Genomic DNA, 19,221 nt, shown 5'->3' with positions numbered 1-19,221 from the left:
TTTTTAGACAATAGATCTTGAAAATGTTATTTCAAGAAATCTTACCAAGATAATATTCATTTGTTCCATTGGCAGATTTTTTGCTTAATTCAAGATTTTCTTTTTTTTTTTTTTGCTTAATTAAAACAAAAAATAAAATCTGCCAAAGGAACAAGTGAAAATTATCTTGGTAAGATTTCTTGGAAAGAGATTTTCAAGATCTATTGTCTAAAAAAAAGTTCTTATATCTCACTGAATAGTTACTCTTTCTGTGATTATGTCTTATTTTAATTGTGATGATATATTTTGACTAGAAATCCACAAAATGCACTTGGTAAGATTTTGATTTTTGCAGTGCATGTACTTCTTGTGTCATATGTCACACACTTCTTGCTCCTGGAGCTCATCAAGTTTAGCTGAAACTTTGCAGAACGTACATGTTTTGGAGCTGAGTGGAGACTTAAGACACACATGGATAGATGAAGGGTACGGTCTATGCAGACACAATATGTCAGCCTTTTGTATAATTACCTGCTTCTCTTAGTTAAACTGTGCCTGTAGTTTAGGATGAATGAACACATTTCTAACCCTGTGTCATCGTCTCTCCACTAGACTGAGCTCCATAGGTTACCATTAGACCAACACAGGTTTCATCAGCCCCATTTTCAAAATCGTTGCAGTTAGCGGCCATTTTGGCGTGCTGCTTGGCCTTCTCACCACCAGTCCCACCAGTCTTACAACAACAGCAGAGCACCCTTCTCCGGAATCGGGAGAGTTCTTGTCGAGATGCACGCTGGAAGATGAAATATATGAAAGGATTGTACGCCGTGGAGCTCTTTGCGAAGAGGCAGGGTAACAGGGTAATAAACGGAGCCGGTGGGCCATGCTCCTTTGTGTGAAACATGCTCCAGAAGCTGACAGCGACGTAGGGGGTCCAGGCAATAAGGAAACCTGAGCTGATCATCACAGCCATCTGAAATATAGGTGAGCAGATAAAAGAGCAGGAGAGAATAAGGAGGAACAAAGAGGGATATCAAAAATGTGTCAAGACACTAAAGAAACAGCGACTAATTAAAGAGAAAAGGTAGAGGAGAGAGAATAAATCTGCATATGGTAATTTGTGATAATAATGCCTTAGAAGTCTGTCAGGTACGTGACTACATACCTTTGAAAACCAGCAGACCACAGCTGTGCATAGCATTTTAATATAATGTCCATTGCTCGCCACAGTAGTGATGTTTCTGCCAGTAATTACACAAAATGAAGGACGGGGAGCCTATTCCCAGTGAACGTTGAGGGGGAAAAAGCTGCTTTGTAAGATATCTGGCTCTGCCCGTTTTCCATATTACAGTGTAATGACAAAATACTATAGCACGATTTGTTAAATCAAATGAAAGTTTCTGAATAATAAGTTTTGTTGATGATGGTAAACACATGGTATACACTCTGTAATGGAGAAAACAGTGGAAACATCGGAGACTTAAATGTGAGAACTGTTAATATGGAATCACTCTTTAGATCAGGGGTGGGCAATTCATTTTCTTTTTGGGCCACATGAGAAACTTTGACAGTTGTTAAGGGCCAGATCTGTGAAGCCTGCTACCGGACGTTAGTCTGGTTTTGTCTGTCTTTTATGCTTGTCTGTCACTTCCTGTTTTATTTTGTTAAGTTTTCCTCATGTGTCTTGTCTGTTGTCTTTACTTCCCTTCCTGGTTCGATTACCTGACTCCGCCCTGATGTGTTCCACCTGTGTCTCATTGTCTTCCCTCCCTTTTGTGTATTTATACCCTGTCCTTTCCCCTGGTCAGATGCCAGTTCGTAATCTCTCGCAGTTTACCTACCAGCGTTTTGATCCTGTCTGTTCGTTTGCCTACCTGTGTTTCGACCCGTTTTTGTCATCCTGTTTTTGCCTGCTCCCTGTCGGTTTTGTCTGCCACCATCTGCCTTCCTGGTTTTGGACTTCTACGCCTGGTTTTTTGGTACGTGAGCTTGCTTTACCCCTATGTCCTGTTGCCTGTCTGTTTGCTCTCCCGTGTTTGACCTGTTTCCGTCCCTGACCTCCCTCTGCTTCTCCCTAGCCGGCGTGCCAACTCAAAACCCAGAGCCTAACCGTGGGTTCGTGTCCCTCGCCCGGAGGACGAATCCCTCGAAGATTTCCTTAGTTGCTGTCCTCAAGATCCTGTTCATTATCACAGCCTTTATTTTTGTATTACCTGAACATAATAAACTCTGTAAACTTTTACATCCGCCTCCTAGTTCTGCATTTGGGTTCTGGGTCCATACTATCAGCATTACAGGATCAATACACCTGCAGCTCTACTTAGTGTGTATATATATGTATATCGCTATAAAAACAGTAAATGAAACAATACAATGAAAATGTGGAGCACAGAATACAACTATTTAACCTCCTAAGACCCAGCTATGGGTTTTCTGTCCACATTTGTGGACAAGAGTTTCACAACTATATACAAAAAAAAAAAAAAAAAGAAAAGAGAACTGTCCACCACAAAGGACATTCCATAAAAAATTTAAAAACTGCATCTGAAAAAACTGTTGCATCATGATGTTTCCAATATAGGCACTTATTTAATAAAAAACAAAAAAGCTTGTACTTTGCCAACATTTCCTGGGTCTCAGGAGGTTAACGAATATTTACAAAAACATTTATGGAAAATGTACAAAACCAGCTCCACATTAACTTCACATGAAATAAAAATCCATCCACCTTTGTTTTGCATATCTCAGTTCCTTGTCTTTTTCTTTACCTCCGAGTCTAGTGAAAAAATACTTACAGTCCATGTGTTGTTAAAAACTTTCTTTTTTGGTATTAGCTGACCAACAAACCAATCAGTGCATAAACCTTATAATAATAATAATAATAATAATACATTTTATTTATAAGCGCCTTTCAAGACACCCAAGGACACTGTACAACAAGACAAAACAAACAATCCATAAAATACAAAGAAATAAACAGATTAAAACAAATAATCACTATATATAGAAATGAAGTTGTAGAATGGAGAGTAGAGCTTATGGGGGGTAGGCTATTCTGAAAAGGTGAGTTTTGAGTCTGGATTTGAATGTGGGGAGAGAATCACAGTTACGGATGGATGGTGGGAGGGAGTTCCAGAGCTTGGGAGCAGAGCGGCTGAAGGCTCGGCCTCCCATGGTGCTGAGGCGGACAGGGGGCACAGTGGGGTGGGTAGAGGAGGAGGACCTGAGGGAACGGACTGGAGTGGTGACATGGAGGAGGTCTGACAGGTACTGAGGAGAGAGATTGTGGATGGATTTAAATGTGTACAGGAGGAGTTTGAATTCAAGTCTCTGTTTGATTGGGAGCCAGTGTAGTTCCTGGAGGACAGGGGTGATGTGGTGGTAGGAGGGGGTTTTGATGATAATGCGTGCGGCAGAGTTGTGGACCAGTTGCAGCTTATGGACGGACTTTTGGGGGAGACCAAATAGGAGGGAGTTACAGTAGTCAAGGCGGGAGGTTACGAGACTGTGTACAAGAATAGAGGTGGTATGGGGGGTGAGGAAGGGGCGGAGACGGTTGATGTTGCGCAGGTAGAAATATGCAGACCGGGCAACGTTATTGATGTGGGATATTTATGCTAAGTACGGAAAGTAAGTTAATTTAGCAGATCCTTTAAAATAAAAGCAGTGTCTATGTATTGGTTGCATCTATTACAATGATATATATTTGCATTGACTTTTAATTTGCCAATGACCTCATGCGGGCCACTTAGATATTGAAGCACAACACTTAATGCACCATGCATGTGCATTTATTTGAATGATTTCCATATAATGAAGCGTGAACATCAAACACACCTAGAACATTACTGTTAAAAGCTGTCTTTATTTTTTCTATATTTACTGTGTAGATTTTCAACCCTGCTCTTATAAAACTTTAATGTGGTCCAGGAGGATGGCTTATATATGACTCCTGCTGAGATCAGAGTGAAAAGGAAATGACTGAACCTCCTCCCCTTCACATTAGTTAAAAGGTTAGACTTTCCAGTCACACAGTGGCAGATGAATTCTCTTCCCTATATATCTACAGAGCAGCGACAATTTTCTAGCCCTTGTTTTAGTGATTGATAATTAATTGCAGTTCCTTTTGCTATAAAAATGCTTTTAGCTGGGACAGCAAACTATAATGACTGCTACAGGTACAAACATGGATACAGACACATACACAATAGACACTTATGTCCCAAGGGCATTCACTGCAGCACATACTAATCTGTTGTGTTCACAGAAGCACAGATGTGTAAAACCCCAGAGTAGTGACCAATCTCTGACCTCATTCACTCTGTCAAGCACAACCAGTCGATCAGTGAAACACTTTCCCTTTCGATCTTTGTCACTTCCTTTTAAATTTCCAGCTGTGTCACTTAGGAAATCTGGCAGACTTATAGTGTAAAAACAGGACACATGAATAATTGATTTCAAACAATGTCCAAAACCATCAAAAAACAGCTTGATCCACATCCAGTCATTGCTATATTTGGAGTGAATCTGGCCACTGTTGTACTTTCACACTGTAAGACCGGATAAGTTGAGTTTACTTAAAAAATCTCAGGTAACTCGTTGCCTTAAAAAAAATGTAAGTAATGAGTAATGAAAACTTGAGTGTATTAACCCTTTCATACATAGTGGTCACTACAGTGGACAGTTACTCTGCAGCTTTACTCTTGTATATTCATGGGTTTTGTTGTTTTAGTTCCATATCAACCAACACAGTGGACACTTATGCATCATCTCATACACTGACATTCATACCATTATTGTAACTTTGCTGTTCTTGATTGGTTCTTGAGTGGAAATCAATTGTTAATATTTATTTTTTTGCATATTATCTCCATGAAGTGAGTAATAACTAGTATTAGAATATGTTAAAATGTGAGAAAACATCAGATTAGCTGCATTAAACATGGTTTCATTTCACTGTTTTCATATCACTTGATGATATTGGGTTTTAAATACATGTTTCTTTGCTTCAGGAATAAAATTCATAGTGTAGCTGAGTGGACGTCTTTGTAACCCCATGAAAAACAGGTTGATTTAAAAAAAAAAAAAATCACATTGGTTTGTTTTTCATGCCTAAAGAGGAATAAAAAAACTCAGGAAAAAAAAAAATCTTGATTAAAGTTCTCATAATTCATGCATGAAAGAGTTAAACTTAAATGCTTGATTTGAATGGAATTGCTATTTTAAGTACAACATACTAAATGCCAAGTTAATTTAACGAAAAATTTGTTGCAATGTCAATCGCTTTGAATAATCATTGGACTTAATATCATCAGTTCATTTTACTCAATTCCAAGTTGGTTTAAATTAAAATCTTTTGTAATTAAGTGCTTTGCATAGTTATTCAACTTAATATATTGTAGCATGGATGGAAGTTAGCTCAATGTCATTTGATAGTACAGGAAGTGCTTTTAAGTTGGCAAGGCATTAAGAGTTCCATTGTACAAGAACACTTATACATGAACAGGAAAGCTATTGTGTGGCCAATGGCTCTCATTCATGGTGCAGCTCTACAAAAATACAAAAACAAACACAAAAAAGCCAATAAACATTGCCATACACACATTAAGTCCAAATTAAAACTAACACCACGACCCCGCTGAACCCCTGCACATGAAAATAACACATTTTCAACAACATGTCCAATACACACAATGCAATTCGGAGATAAAAAGGTATGGTCATGACTAAACATAGTGATTTAAATCCATTCAACTTAAATTTTTTTGTACTTTCGACTATGTTTACAAATTAGTAGAATATACTTAAGATTTTATAGTAATGTCATAAAACTTAAATCATTTAAGTAAATGGTAATTAAAGCATTTTAGTAAATACAAATTCTGGGTTTACAGTGCAGACACTTATTTTAATATGGTACGTTTTGTGATGTTAATAGCACGTAGTCACCCCCCCCCCCCGCTTTAGCTTATTGATTTTATTACAAGATTTAATTAAACATTTACAGCTACAAAAAAAATACTTTTTTTTTTTTTTTTAAACTTTTGAGGGAGATTGCAAATATTTTATCAAACATGGCAACCATTCATGTACTTCTTTGATATTCCAGATGTATGACTACTGAGCTTGATCTGATTCTGATAGTGATGCCCTATTGATGATGTTTATTGTGTGTTTTATTTAAAAAAAAGTAAAAAAAAAAACAGTACACAGTATGAAAAACAAATCCCACAATGCTATGCAGTTGTGACAACAACTCCATGATAAACCTAACTCTAATGCTACATTAGAAACTGACTGAATTAAAAATACTAATAAACACAAGTGAAATGGAACTAATGTTGTCCACTGTGGTCATTTGAGTATTTGCCGGCTTTTTCCTGTATTTTACCCATTATCTAGAAATGAAGATGCCTGAGGTTACCAGAGGTTCATCTTGCTATCAGGTACTCTGGATTGCTATAGAAATTAGGTTGGAAAATTGACCAGTTTCCACGGTTACCAACTGGCAAGGACAGGAATGTATGACTGTATCAGAAAACCTACTTCCTATTTTCCATTAACACAGAGGAATGTTAACTAACGCTACAACTATTCATCCTATGTAGGATGTACGCTGTTGCCCATAGAGTTGGAATAAAATATTTGTACCTTTTCTCAGGAAATGGTCGTAACAATAGCCCCTTTTTCAACAACATTCCAGGATCTTTTTTTTTTTTCCAGCAATTTATTTACCTGGGTGAAATAATTCCTGGTAATCTGTCTTGGGAGGTCTGAAAATGTGTTCAAAACAGGTCATGTGGAGTCACCAACTTAAAGTCCAGCTGAATTTTTGAGCGTATTCAGCAAATACTTTCAACAAGGTCCAGGCTCTTCTGACTGTAGTTGTAGAATATGAAGGGTATGTTCAGATGGATTATTATTGGAATGCAATTGTAGGAGCGAGATGAATATGCTCAAAAGAGTGAACTGGGCAAATGGACGTTGTCATCTGTCCACTTTTGCTCTATTTTCCAAAAGATCAAAAAAAACGAAGTAAATGTTATAGAAACAGAATGAACTAGAAAAAAGCACTTGGAGAGCATAGACCTCCGCCAAGGCAGATCAGTGCCCCCACCCACCCCCCGATCACCACCAAAATGTAACCATTTGTTCCTTGTTCCTTTTGTTCCTTATCAACATTTGCTGAAATTTTCATCCAAATCTGTCCATAACTTTTTGAGTTATCTTGCACACGGACAGACAGACAGACAGACAGACAGACCAACGCCAGTAAAAATGTAATCTCCTTGGTGGAGGTAACAACTGATTCCAGTCACAACAAACCCCACCCCTTGCATGTATTGTAGCTTATTTTGGCATCAATCCGTCTGATGTCATCATGTCTGATGTCAGCAAAGACATAGACAGCATAGACAAATTTCAGCCATTATAAGTAAATGGGGAGAAAAAGGATTTTAAAGATTCATAAAAAATTTTAAATTTTGCCTATTTTTCCCAAAATGTAATAACATCTATTCTGGGTCACTGGCAATCTGTAAACCTGATTTGGTATGAATTCAACCAATAGTTTTGATGCTAAAGTGTTAACAAACAAACAAACGAAGAAACAAACTGAACCAAAAACAATACCCCTTGCCTCTCTTTTGGGGGGCGGGGTAACAAGTTTGCAGCACTGATCTAAACAAAGAAAGTGAAAGTAAGCGTTGAATACTGCAAGTGTGTTCCACCAGAGTTCTTCAGTGGGGTCCAACCCCTCAAGAATTCTGGACCATCTGAACAGTCCAACCCCCCCTACGAGATATTTTTTTCAGGAAAAGTTTGTGGTGGAGGTTTTTCTAAACCTTGGGTAAAGTTAAAGTTTCTGGTAAAGTTCCTGCGGTGGAAAAGGGGTTAATGTGATTCATTCTTGACAGATAAAGTGTAACTGGGAGTCAGTATATAATAATTGCCCCAAAGGTCAAAGGTGTTTACTGATGTGTATATATAGGAATAAAAACAGGAATGCGTCTGAAAACAAAATGATTCCAACTTTATGAGCAACAGTGTTGTATAAGATTTCAGCCGTTGTGAGATCCCTGCAGCTAGTATTTCTATTCAGTATTTTATTTCTATTCAGCTCTATTCTTATCTTAGAGAACTATTTCATAAGCTGCTGCAAAGGAATACTGCGGTGAGCTATTATTATAACTGCATCTGCTAACTTGAGTCTGTCAGGGGTGTCATAATAATCCTACCTATTCAGAAATCACCTTTAATTTGACACAAAGGGGATAGTGCCTGTTGAATAAGGTGCTTTACCTGAATATCAGTTGAATGTATGATGATTTTTTTTCTATTCACAGTTTAAAGGACTTCTATAAAGACTCAGCTTTAGGGGAAAAAAAGACACAAAGAGGGTGAATGGTGTCTTTTATAACATCTATCTTTGATGTTTTTGAAAAGACAAAATGAAAAAGGGCTGCTGGGAAATCTCACAGACTTTTAAGGTACACAGATGACACAGAAGGGACAGATTCTTATCTGTATTCCGATTCAATTCTAGCTGATATTTTCTCATATCAATTATCAGTCGTATGTTTTTGTATCGTAGATTGAACTCCATATATAAAGAGAGAGAAGAGAGAAATAGAAGAAAGATGCATGAAAGAAAAAAACATTTTTTCGAATGACATCATTTTGATTTATATTGTCACAGTTTCAATACACTATGTTAGATTTTGATGAATCATTAGCTTTAACTTTAGCTGATCATATATATATTAATTTACTGGCTCTTGTCAAGTGAAATTATTTTGCTGCATGGACAGATAATTTCATTTGTTTGGGTAACTTTTTCCTCAGATTTAGCATTTTTATCTTTTTAGGCACCCCTTTTTTGCAGTGTTATCTTATCTTATCTTATCTTATCTTATCTTATCTTATCTTATCTTATCTTATCTTATCTTATGTATCAAATATATACTTTACAAATGATATAAGATGCTTTTTATATCTATAACTGTCTTAACCCTTTCATGCACAGTGGTCACTACAGTGGACAGTTATTCTACAGCTGTTCTCTTGTATATTCATGGATTTTGTTGTTTTACTTGCATATCAACCAACACAGTGGATACTTATGCACCATCCCATAATACACTGCAATTCATACTGTGACTGTAACATTCCTGTTCTTGATAAACCTGATCTGCAGCAACATATTTGAGTGTAAATCAATTGCTAATTGTTATTAGACTGTAATTAACAGGTTATTTTTTTTAAGTTGTTGTGTTTTGTTGTTTTTTGCATATCATTTGAGTGAGTAATAATTACTATTATAGTATGTTAAAATGTGAGAAAATATCAGATTAGCAACATAAAAAAAAACATTTATTTCATAGTTTTCACACAATATGACAGTAAATGCATGTTTCTTTGCTTCAAAATTAAACGCATGGTGTCCAGCTGAGTGGACATTTTTGTAATTCCATGAAAAATAGATTCATTAAAAAAAAAAAAAAAGAAGAAAAAAAATTCAATCACATTGTTTTTTTCATGCCCAAAGAGGAATAAAAATACTCAGGAAAAAAATCTTGATTAAGGTTCTCATAATTCATGCATGAAAGGGTTAAGTTTAAGTATTTTTGAGTGTAGCGCTTGTATTGTGGTACATACTCCTGCTGGTTTTATGCTAATCTCTTGACATTAGTGCAAAATACTATTAGCAAGAACCTATGGATATGAACAGGTCAGAGAAAGATTCACATGATGATTGAAAATAACGTTTGTTTGCAAGGTCAGTTTTCTTTTCCGATTCATTCAAGGACTTCTGCATTTTATCCAAAGTTAGACAAGCTGTCATGTTGTTTCACTTCAACTCATTATCTGAAAGAGACTTATACTTACCAGCGTGATTTTCTTCTCAATGTTCCCATAATGAAAGTCATTACTCTGGATGGACTGGTAGGCCCGGTGTAGCTTCCAGGCAATCCCAAAGTAGGTGAAGAGGATGACCGTGAAGGGGATGAAGGTGCAGAGCACAGACAGAGACATGATGAAGGTGGAGTGATTGGTGGACTGTTGATAGCCGATCCAGTCTATAGAGCAGGCCAGTCCAAAGGGTTCTGGTCCGTAGCTGCCCCAGCCCAGCACAGGGAGCAGGGCCCACAGACCGGCGTACAACCAGATCCCACTGATCACACAGTTGATGGTTCGCCTCTGGAACTTGATACCTGAACACAAACACATTTTACATTCAGCTTAGTGTGTATGTGTTATGCAACGTTCTGCAGATACTGTAGTTGTGCCACATCATTAGCCTCAAAGCATAATTATCAAAGTTATACATTATATGGACAAAAGTATTGGGACACGTTGAGTTCAGGAGTCTGGGCTACAAAATATTAATGATAAATGTTATAATATAGTTGTATATTGTGATAAATATCATATTGATTATTAATATTGATGTTTATATCTCAAATCAGCATGAACAGGAAATCTTACAGCTGCAGCCATGATGTGTCCCAATATTTTTGTCCATATAGTTTATAAATATCAATATTTCCTTTTTAAGTTTAATGAGACATTTTTCTTCCTAAGTGAGATGTGAAGAAAGTAGATGATTAGTTTTGGAAGAAAAATGGGGGAGAAAATTTTTTTTCAAAATTTAGAGAAAAAAGGCAATGTTGAGATGTTGAGAGAAATTAATTAAAAACCATCTCTGAGGCATTTTGGAAGCAAAGATAACAATTTAACAATTTAATCTCCATCTTGGACTAAGGCTTGTAGTTCAAGACCAGTCAAAACTATAGCTGCACTTACTACATTTATGGTGCATTTACGGATTTTTTGTTTGTTTTTTGTTACAATGTGGTAGGGTAGTGGTTACATTTTCAGTCAATTCACCAAAACCCTTCTGTTTTGACTTAGCCTACTCTCTCCACACTATATGTATTCCCACTGTATACAAAAATCAAACAAAGAAACGTATATATATAGGCCCTTTAACAATCTTAAGGTCCTGTGCTTTTGTAAGGTCCTCACACACTGTTTTGTGTTGTTTCAGTGTGTTTTGTTTCTCATTCGCTCAGGCTAATACAGCTCTGCGCTGGTAAAATTGTGCAGGTAATGGCCATTTTTCGATCTCAAGGATCCTTCCTCGGTAGTAACTTCCTTCTGAGACACTTCCTTTGAAGAAAAGGCAAGAGTCTGATCAATTCCCTCATGAATGGAACTGTCCATCAAGAACAGAAAAGGTTCCAGCCTCAAATCAGTTACACACAGACTCAAATGACAGAGGGATTTAATAGAAAACTAGAAAATACATTTAAAAGTAAAGGTGGAGCAGTGTTTATGTGTTCTGCTGCAGAATGAAACTAACTTCAATTACATGTGTCCCAAAAGTCGATATTTTTAAACCTAAGGAAAACATTTCACCTCTCATGTGTCTGTGATTTAACTTTTGATTAACTTCACTTTTTGAATTATACTGTGAAATTAGAATTACATTCAGGGGAACTGTTCCTTCTATTAATCATTTAATTTATTGAATTCGATTACTCTCTTCATCATGAAATAATCTATTCAGTGTCGTCTCAATATGTCTGTCTCATGATTCTGTTTTCCTCTGGGTGTTCCACTTATTTCTGTATAGGCACATTGAAGTGCCTTTGTGTATGAGTGTAAACAAAGCTGCCTCCTCTTTTCTGATAAGATTGCCTGATAATTACATCTAAATGTGTTTTGCATTTGCAAAGCCATCACCTCTTTATTCTTCTGCTTTGAGGGTTTATTTGCAGTTGTGGTCGTATCTTTTTCATTATTAAAAGATTTATGTAGAAGATTGCGGCTAAGAGCGCTGAAGATGTGAATGATCTACAGATGGATCCTTGAACATTCTCCAACAGAAGGACTCAGTCACTGGAGACTCAGTGTCCTTTACCACAGTACTGATGAAGATCTGGAGTTGGTCCCTGAATGCCTCAAAGGCAGCTTAGTGCTTCTGATGTACTATGTGCTAATGCTAATTGCAAATGCTAACAGTACTGTGTATATCAGGATGGGTAAAATGCAGAGGCCAGATTCCTAACAGGGATAATAAAGTGAATTAACCTTAACCTTTAATAACTCTCTGCCAATTCGTGACTTGTCTTTCCACAAATTACCTCATTCAGCTACTCACAGCGTACAGGAAATCATTTCAACACCTACACCATTATCAAACTGTAATATTTGAAAAATTCGGTTGCATGTACATGATCTAGGCTGACAAAAACAAACAAATAAAACAAAAAAAAAGAAATAACATAAAGTGCAGCAGTAGGTTATAAACGTAGATGGTTGACGGCAAAGAGGGGACAACAGGTAGCGATATCAGCATGTCAACTAATGTAAGAAGTGTTAAGATCCACTGGCCATGTGCATACACATAATTTGATTCTCGGAAATAGTTAAAACCTCAATAGGCAGTATTTATCTATTTTTTTTATTTGTTACCTCCGCCAAGGAATGGGTTTGTCTGTCTGTCTGTTTGTTTGTCTGTTAGCAAGATAACACAAAAAGTTATGGATGGATTTGGATGAAATTTTCAGGAAATGTTGATACTGGCAACCCTGCGATGAACTTGCAACATGTCCAGGGTGTACCCCGCTTTCGCCCATAAGTAGCTGAGATAGGCTCCGACCCCCGTGACCCTAGTGAGGATAAAGCGGGTTCAGATAATGAATGAATGAATGTTGATACTGGCACAAGGAACAAATGATTAAATTTTGGTGGTGATGGGGCTGATCTGCCTTGGTGGAGGTCTGCGCTCTCTGAGTGCTTTTGTAGTTTATTTTTGCATTACTGGGTAATTCAGGTAATTCAGTGGTACTTTCTCAGTGCACATAACACGAAAACAAGAGTTAGTGTGTGTTCATCTAAAATGCCTTAAGTAAATATTGTCACTGGAAAGTCCTTTTGTAAACACTGGTGCTTGTGTTGTGGAGCAGCCAGTTGCACTTTTAGGCTGTTTTCAGACTGGGTATCTGAGTTTGTAACCCAATACCCAAAAGTCCACTTAATTTTATCAATGTGAATGCAAACAGTCCATGCGTGAGTACTGTACCCGAGTCCAGCTGAGAAGGTAGTCCTGGGTACAGACTGAGTGGATTCCAGCACAGAACATTGCAGCAATCTGTACCCGAGACCGTAAGTTACCTAATCACCACGAGACCACAGTACCCATATTGACCAAACTGCTGGGTGATATATCAGGGACAACAAAGGTCGCTTTTCTTCTCTTTGCCTCAAACAGGCTAACAGATAGAAATGTCTCGCTCGGTTGATGACGTAAGGGTTTGTCACTTCTCCGTTTGCTGGATAGCTACAGAATTCCTTCCACACCACCACCTACTGTGTCGACCCTGTAACACCCACTTGTACTCGGTACGTGCTTGTGAACACAGCATCTGTGGGAAAGGTGTGATCGTATCCACGTACAGCACAGATCCGGATACCCAGTCTACAAACACCCTTAGAAATCAGTGGAGGACTGATGTAATTTTATTGCCTGTGTTGTAATAGATTTTAGTGGCCACAACATCTGTTGTTAAAGTCACCTGAACTGTACCTTATGAAACTATGCATAATTGGACAGTCAAATGTATTTGCCCTACAGAAGAGACACATCTAAACATCTCTAGATATATATATACATATATACTATAACTGACTCTAAATGTCAGTTATAGTATCTACTTATGTTAAAAGTATGCATCACTGTAGAAGAATCTAGAAGGGTTAAAGAAGAAGCAATGATTGTTTGGTCTGCAAGAAAAATTAATTAGCGCATGACAGTCGAGATCAAAATTTTATTTCATTTTTAACACTAGTCATTTGCACAGTCTAAACAATGACCTTTGTTAGAATAAAAGTCATATTTCTGATAGATAATACAGGGGTGTGATTCTTCTGGATAAATCCGGAAATCTGGCTTTTCCGACCTGAAAATGAGGCTCTCGTGAATCATGCTTCGCTGGAGCCTATCCCAGCTACTTATGGGCGAAGGTGGGGAACACCCTGGACGAGTCACCAGTTCATCGCAGGGCTGACACAGAGACAAACAGGCAATCACTCCCACATTCACACCTATTGGCAATTTAGCTTAACCGATTAACCCGGTGGTTCCCAACCTTATTTGTCTTGTGACCACATTTTAACATCACAAATTTCTGATGACCCTAGACATTCAAAACAGAGACTTTTTTTGGCTAAAATTAATTTGGTTTTGATCATGTTATAGTTTGCTATACAATGTTGCAAATAAACATTAATTTTAGACGACGTTTAGTCTATATAATGTATATTATTATGGACGGAGGCAGAAAAGTCAGGTGTAGATTACTGCACAAAGTGAGAATTTGATTTTCCTTGGTCAGGATATGTACAGTCAGTCCAGCTTGGATTTACAAGGCTGACAATTAATACTGAACAAACAATAACTCAAACTATGAATTATGAAAGAGCTGCAGCATCTGAAACTGACCACAGTGAACATTTGACAGATAAACAGAACCACAGTGCTTCAGTTTCAGCTTCAGAGTTTGTCATGTCTTTTATGTATTATGATTGTCTCTCTCAACTCACCATATATTTTTATTTGTAAGTTTGTTTGTTTTTTTGTTTTGTTTTTTTTATCAATCACTAGAAATTTCAGACGACCCCATTTGAATTCCAGGTGACCCCGCGTGGGGTCCTGACCCCAAGGTTGAAAAACACTGGATTAACCTATCACTGCATGTCTTTGGGTGTTGGGAGGAAGCTGGAGTACCCAGAGAGAACCCACGCAGACATGGAGAGGACATGCAAACTCCACACAGAAAGGTCCCACCCCCATCGACTGGTGCTGAAATCGAACCCAGGACCTTCTTGTTGTGAGGCATGAGTGTGAATGAATCATGCATATCATGCAAATTCTATTTGCAGGGGGGCTACACGGGGTGGATGTTGGTAAGCAGACCACCCACCGGTGCCTCTGATTCATGTCTTCATGTCTAGTAGTCTATTCATTTGTCACGATGAAAGCGGAGCTCCACCAAAGAGCCTGCAGTCGTTGCGGAAGGTTATCTGATGTGTTCTAAGAATTTTGGACATGTGGTGCGCCGTATATTTTCCTGCTTTTTGTCCTTTGTCAATCGCATCTATGATAATACGGATCAGATGAAAGTTACATTTCTTGTGATGTCTGCTTATAGCTTTACTTTAGATGATAGGACTCTGACATTTGCTGTCTTATGTTACAGGAATTACTGCGATCTGTTAATAATCCTACCTGATTCTACAGATTACACTACCTGTCCTGGGAGGACTTCCTGTTACCAGGTACCTGACCATCCCCATCACAGCCAGAGTCATGATGCTGGTAACGCTGAAGATCATGCCCATCAGGCCATAGTAGAGGCAAGATGTGTCACCTCCAATCCAGGCGTGGTTAAAAGCTGAGGCAATAGACAGAGGGTACATACTCAGGGCCATGCCGATGTCCGTTACCGCCAAGTTCACTGTCAGCAGCTCTGGAGCTTTGAGCAGCATGAGACGACGGGCGGCATGTACCAGAACTGCTGCGTTACCAAAGACAGACACAACTGCTGCAAGAAACAGAGAGGAGGCAGGATAGAGAAGTTAGGCACTGACATTTGAAAACAGCACTTTTGTAATTACCTTTTTCAACCTTTGACAATTGAAAATGTCAGAAAGCAGCAGAAGCGACAGCAAAGTAAACCACCACGGCTCAGGGAGGAATTTATCAGTGGGTAGTCAACAAACCAGTGAGGGACGTCACATGGTTTGATGAACAGAACATCAACTACTCAGTGACCCTGTTTTTAGAAAGGTTGAGAAAGGAAAAACTAAAATCTTAATTCCATCAAACCTATTTTAACTGACAAAATATGTAAAAAAAAAAAAAAAAAAAAAAGACACTTGTACGTTGTAAATATAAACATTTAGATTTTGATGCTTGTTGGGACAGGGACATATTGACTACTGTATTAGATCTTCTTCCCTCTTTATTACTCCATTCAGTCATTTGGAAACTGAGGACAGTAAGTGTTGCACATTTTCTCTATTTTTACTGTTTACAAGTTCATCTCAAATGGATTGAAAGGATAAAAAAAACACCAGTGCCACATGGCTGACCTGCATTCAGTAGACTCATCCTGCATGAGCTCTGACTGTGTGGCTTCAGAAACACTGACTGTCCAGTCATGAGTCCACAAATGTCTCAAAAATGTATATTTTTGAGACATTTGTGAACTGAGTCAGACAAAGACCACCACAGACTGCTGACATGCTCAAAACAGGATGAATGGATAAAAATATTACCTCCAAAAGTGCAATAATTAATGTCGTCAGTTCCCAAATGATAGAATAGAATAGAATAGAATAGAATAGAATAGAATAGAATAGAATAGAATAGAATAGAATAGAATAGAATAGTCTTTATTGTCACTGTAACATGAAACATGTACAATGAAATTAAAAAAGTGTCAAACAATAACAAAAATAATACAATAATAAAAGCAACACAGACACAAACACCACAATAGTAAATAGATGATTATAGAATCAAACACACACAGCCATTCATTCTATCATTGCATAAATGATCAATAAATGCAGAGTATAGAAGGTGATGTAACATAGTTTGTTACATAATTTTTGAGTGAGCAAGCACCAGAATTACATAGCTTTATATTCATAAATTGCAAAAAGGTTTAAGTGTATTAACAAATCACATATTTAAATTGTATTGTAAAAGCAATAATGCATGTCACACATGAGTGAAAACCACCCTGGGCAGGTCCGCACTTCATTGGAGGATTAATTTATAGTGATAGACAACTGTTCACTCACACGTCACAGCCACTGTCTGTTTGATTGTCCAGATTTTCTACCAGTTCTCTTTTCATTTATTCATTCATTTATTTATTTGTTTATTTTGAGCATTTACAGAATACATGCAAGTTAAAAAAATTCCAAAATCATTCATTTACACTCAAAAAGGAGTGGGACGAAGAAAAACGTATTTAATCCCACCCCCATTCTCATCATCAAATAACTTAACATAACGTTTTAAATGCTCACTCTTGTCCTCAGACTTCAAGGCAGAACAATGAACAAAATAGGCCTATACCAAATTAGAAAAATAAAAATAAAACTCATTCGACAATATTTATATTTTATCACTAAAATATGTCTGAAAAATAGAAACAAAGTACATTCCAGGTGGTGTTATCACAGGTAAGTTAACTGTCAATTTACATTATAATAATTACATACCAACAATGTAAGTCCTTTATACTTCAAATGTTTTATGTATAGTGTGTTTGCTCTTGAATTTAGTTTTATTCTTACATTCTAGTTTTACTGTTTGTTGTGCTGCTGTTGCACTACAGTTTACCAGTTTGGGATCAATAAAGTTTGCCTATCTATCTATCTATCTATCTATCTATCTATCTATCTATCTATCTATCTATCTATCTATCTATCTATCTATCTATCTATCTATCTATCTATCTATCTATCTGTCTGTCTATCTGTCTATCTGTCTGTCTGTCTGTCTGTCTGTCTATTTCCTGCATTTCTTTGAACTGTGAAGAAGCCAGAGTAACCAGAGAGAACTCACGCTGACACCGGGAGAACATGGCTGTCCTGCTGTGAGGCAGTCATGCTAAGAGCAACACCATCATGCTGCCAATTTCAGCTTGTGTCAGTCTGATGCAAGGGGTAGGTGTAAAAGACATTAACAGTAGCAACACGCGATCAGTTCCCATCTTCCATCTTCCAAAGACTACATCTGAAAATCTTTGCAAATGTAGGTCAGGTTCATGCTTGATGTCCCTTCACTTCTGTGCATGATCAAATAAAGCTCACATGTACAAATAATGCTGTTTTTCATTTCGCTGCAGATTTGCAGCTCTTCAAAAGGTCATTATCTGAGATGTAGTAGCATAAGGTAATAACACAACACTACAAATTTTCAGGTGGTTATACACAAAAGAAAGCATAATTGTGTTTGCTATATTCCATTTGTGCAGTTACATCCTTCTAAACCTCATACACTGGATCTTTAAACATAGCTCAAACCACCTTTACAAAGACTTGCATATTCTCAAATGTTTTATTTTGAATTCTGATTGGTGGATTTTTTTTTAGCTTGAATTGTTGTAGCAATTAAGCTGTGGACCTTTATCATACGTGTTTTTTTAATTCCACCACCAGAGGATATAAACATCAAAAAATGTATATATTACAATTCGTTGCATTCAGTTGAAATAATCTTGAGTCACCTTTCGTCTCTTACGGCATCCTTAATATCACAGTGAGGCATTACATTTAAAGCAAAACTGCATTTCTAATCTCAATTAAACACTTGTGAAGAGGACAGTGTATACAGGGTGGGGAAGCAAAATTTACCATATTTTGAGGCAGGGATTGAAAGACAGTGTATGACCAATTAGTTTATTGAAAGTCATGAGAATTTATTTGCCACAAGAAAATTGACATAATAGAAAATGTTTTTATTCTATGTGTCCTCCTTCTTTCTCAATAACTGCCTTCACATGCTTCCTGAAACTTGTGCAAGTGTTCCTCAAATATTCGGGTGACAGCTTCTCCCATTCTTCTTTAATAGTATCTTTAAGAAAGTCGACATTGCTGTGTGATGTTCTATTGGTAGCATGTTCTAAAACGCCCCAAATAGCAGAATCCAGAGGGTTTAGATCTGGGCTAGAAGGCGGCCATAAACATAATTCCCAAAAATTGCTAAAGCTGGATTTGTTGCTGTTGTCAACAAGTGTTTTGGTGTTCTTGTGTAAGATTTTAACTTCAAATCATATTTTACTGCATTTCTAACGGTCTTGTTGTCTACCTCAAGTTCAATTGCCATTTTTCTCATGGATTTGGTTGGATCCTTTAGGATTTTGGATTTGAGAGCTTTAATAAAAGCTTTGGTACGTTTTTTGTTGCTTCCTCCACTTCCAGACTTTCTCGTACTAGTTTTGCTCATAGTCATTCTCTTCTTTACATTATAAACAGTCTTTATGGACACTCCAACTATTTTTGAAATCTCCTTTGGTGTGACGAGTGCATTCAGCAAATCACACACTCTTTGACGTTTGCTTTCCTGATTACTCATATGGGCAAAAGTTTCTGAAAAGGTATGGATAATAGTGTTAGGTATGATTATGACATCAATATATGTTTGGTTTCAAAACA

The 19,221-nt window shown here is 37.3% G+C and overlaps 1 protein-coding gene across 2 annotated transcripts in view; it reads right to left on the bottom strand.

Annotated features, from left to right (window-relative positions):
* Positions 1-360: 360 nt before the first annotated feature.
* The window catches only part of opn8a (opsin 8, group member a), a 30,829-nt gene continuing 11,968 nt past the window's right edge, over positions 361-19,221 (bottom strand). Inside the window, exons 2-4 of one of the 2 annotated variants that reach the window (XM_030128790.1) lie at positions 15,297-15,590; positions 9,868-10,193; positions 361-952 (exon numbers count right to left, since the gene is read on the bottom strand). In XM_030128790.1, the coding sequence (XP_029984650.1) occupies positions 563-952; positions 9,868-10,193; positions 15,297-15,590 (1,010 nt within the window). In that variant the 3' untranslated portion in view covers positions 361-562. The remainder of the gene's footprint in view (positions 953-9,867; positions 10,194-15,296; positions 15,591-19,221) is intronic. The other variant, XM_030128791.1, reaches the window with a different exon arrangement.

Source organism: Sphaeramia orbicularis, chromosome 24 (genome assembly GCF_902148855.1).
Source record: "Sphaeramia orbicularis chromosome 24, fSphaOr1.1, whole genome shotgun sequence".
Lineage (NCBI taxonomy): Eukaryota > Metazoa > Chordata > Actinopteri > Kurtiformes > Apogonidae > Sphaeramia > Sphaeramia orbicularis.
The sequence above is the reverse complement of the archived record's forward strand: the minus strand, read 5'-3'. Positions and strand labels throughout refer to the sequence as shown.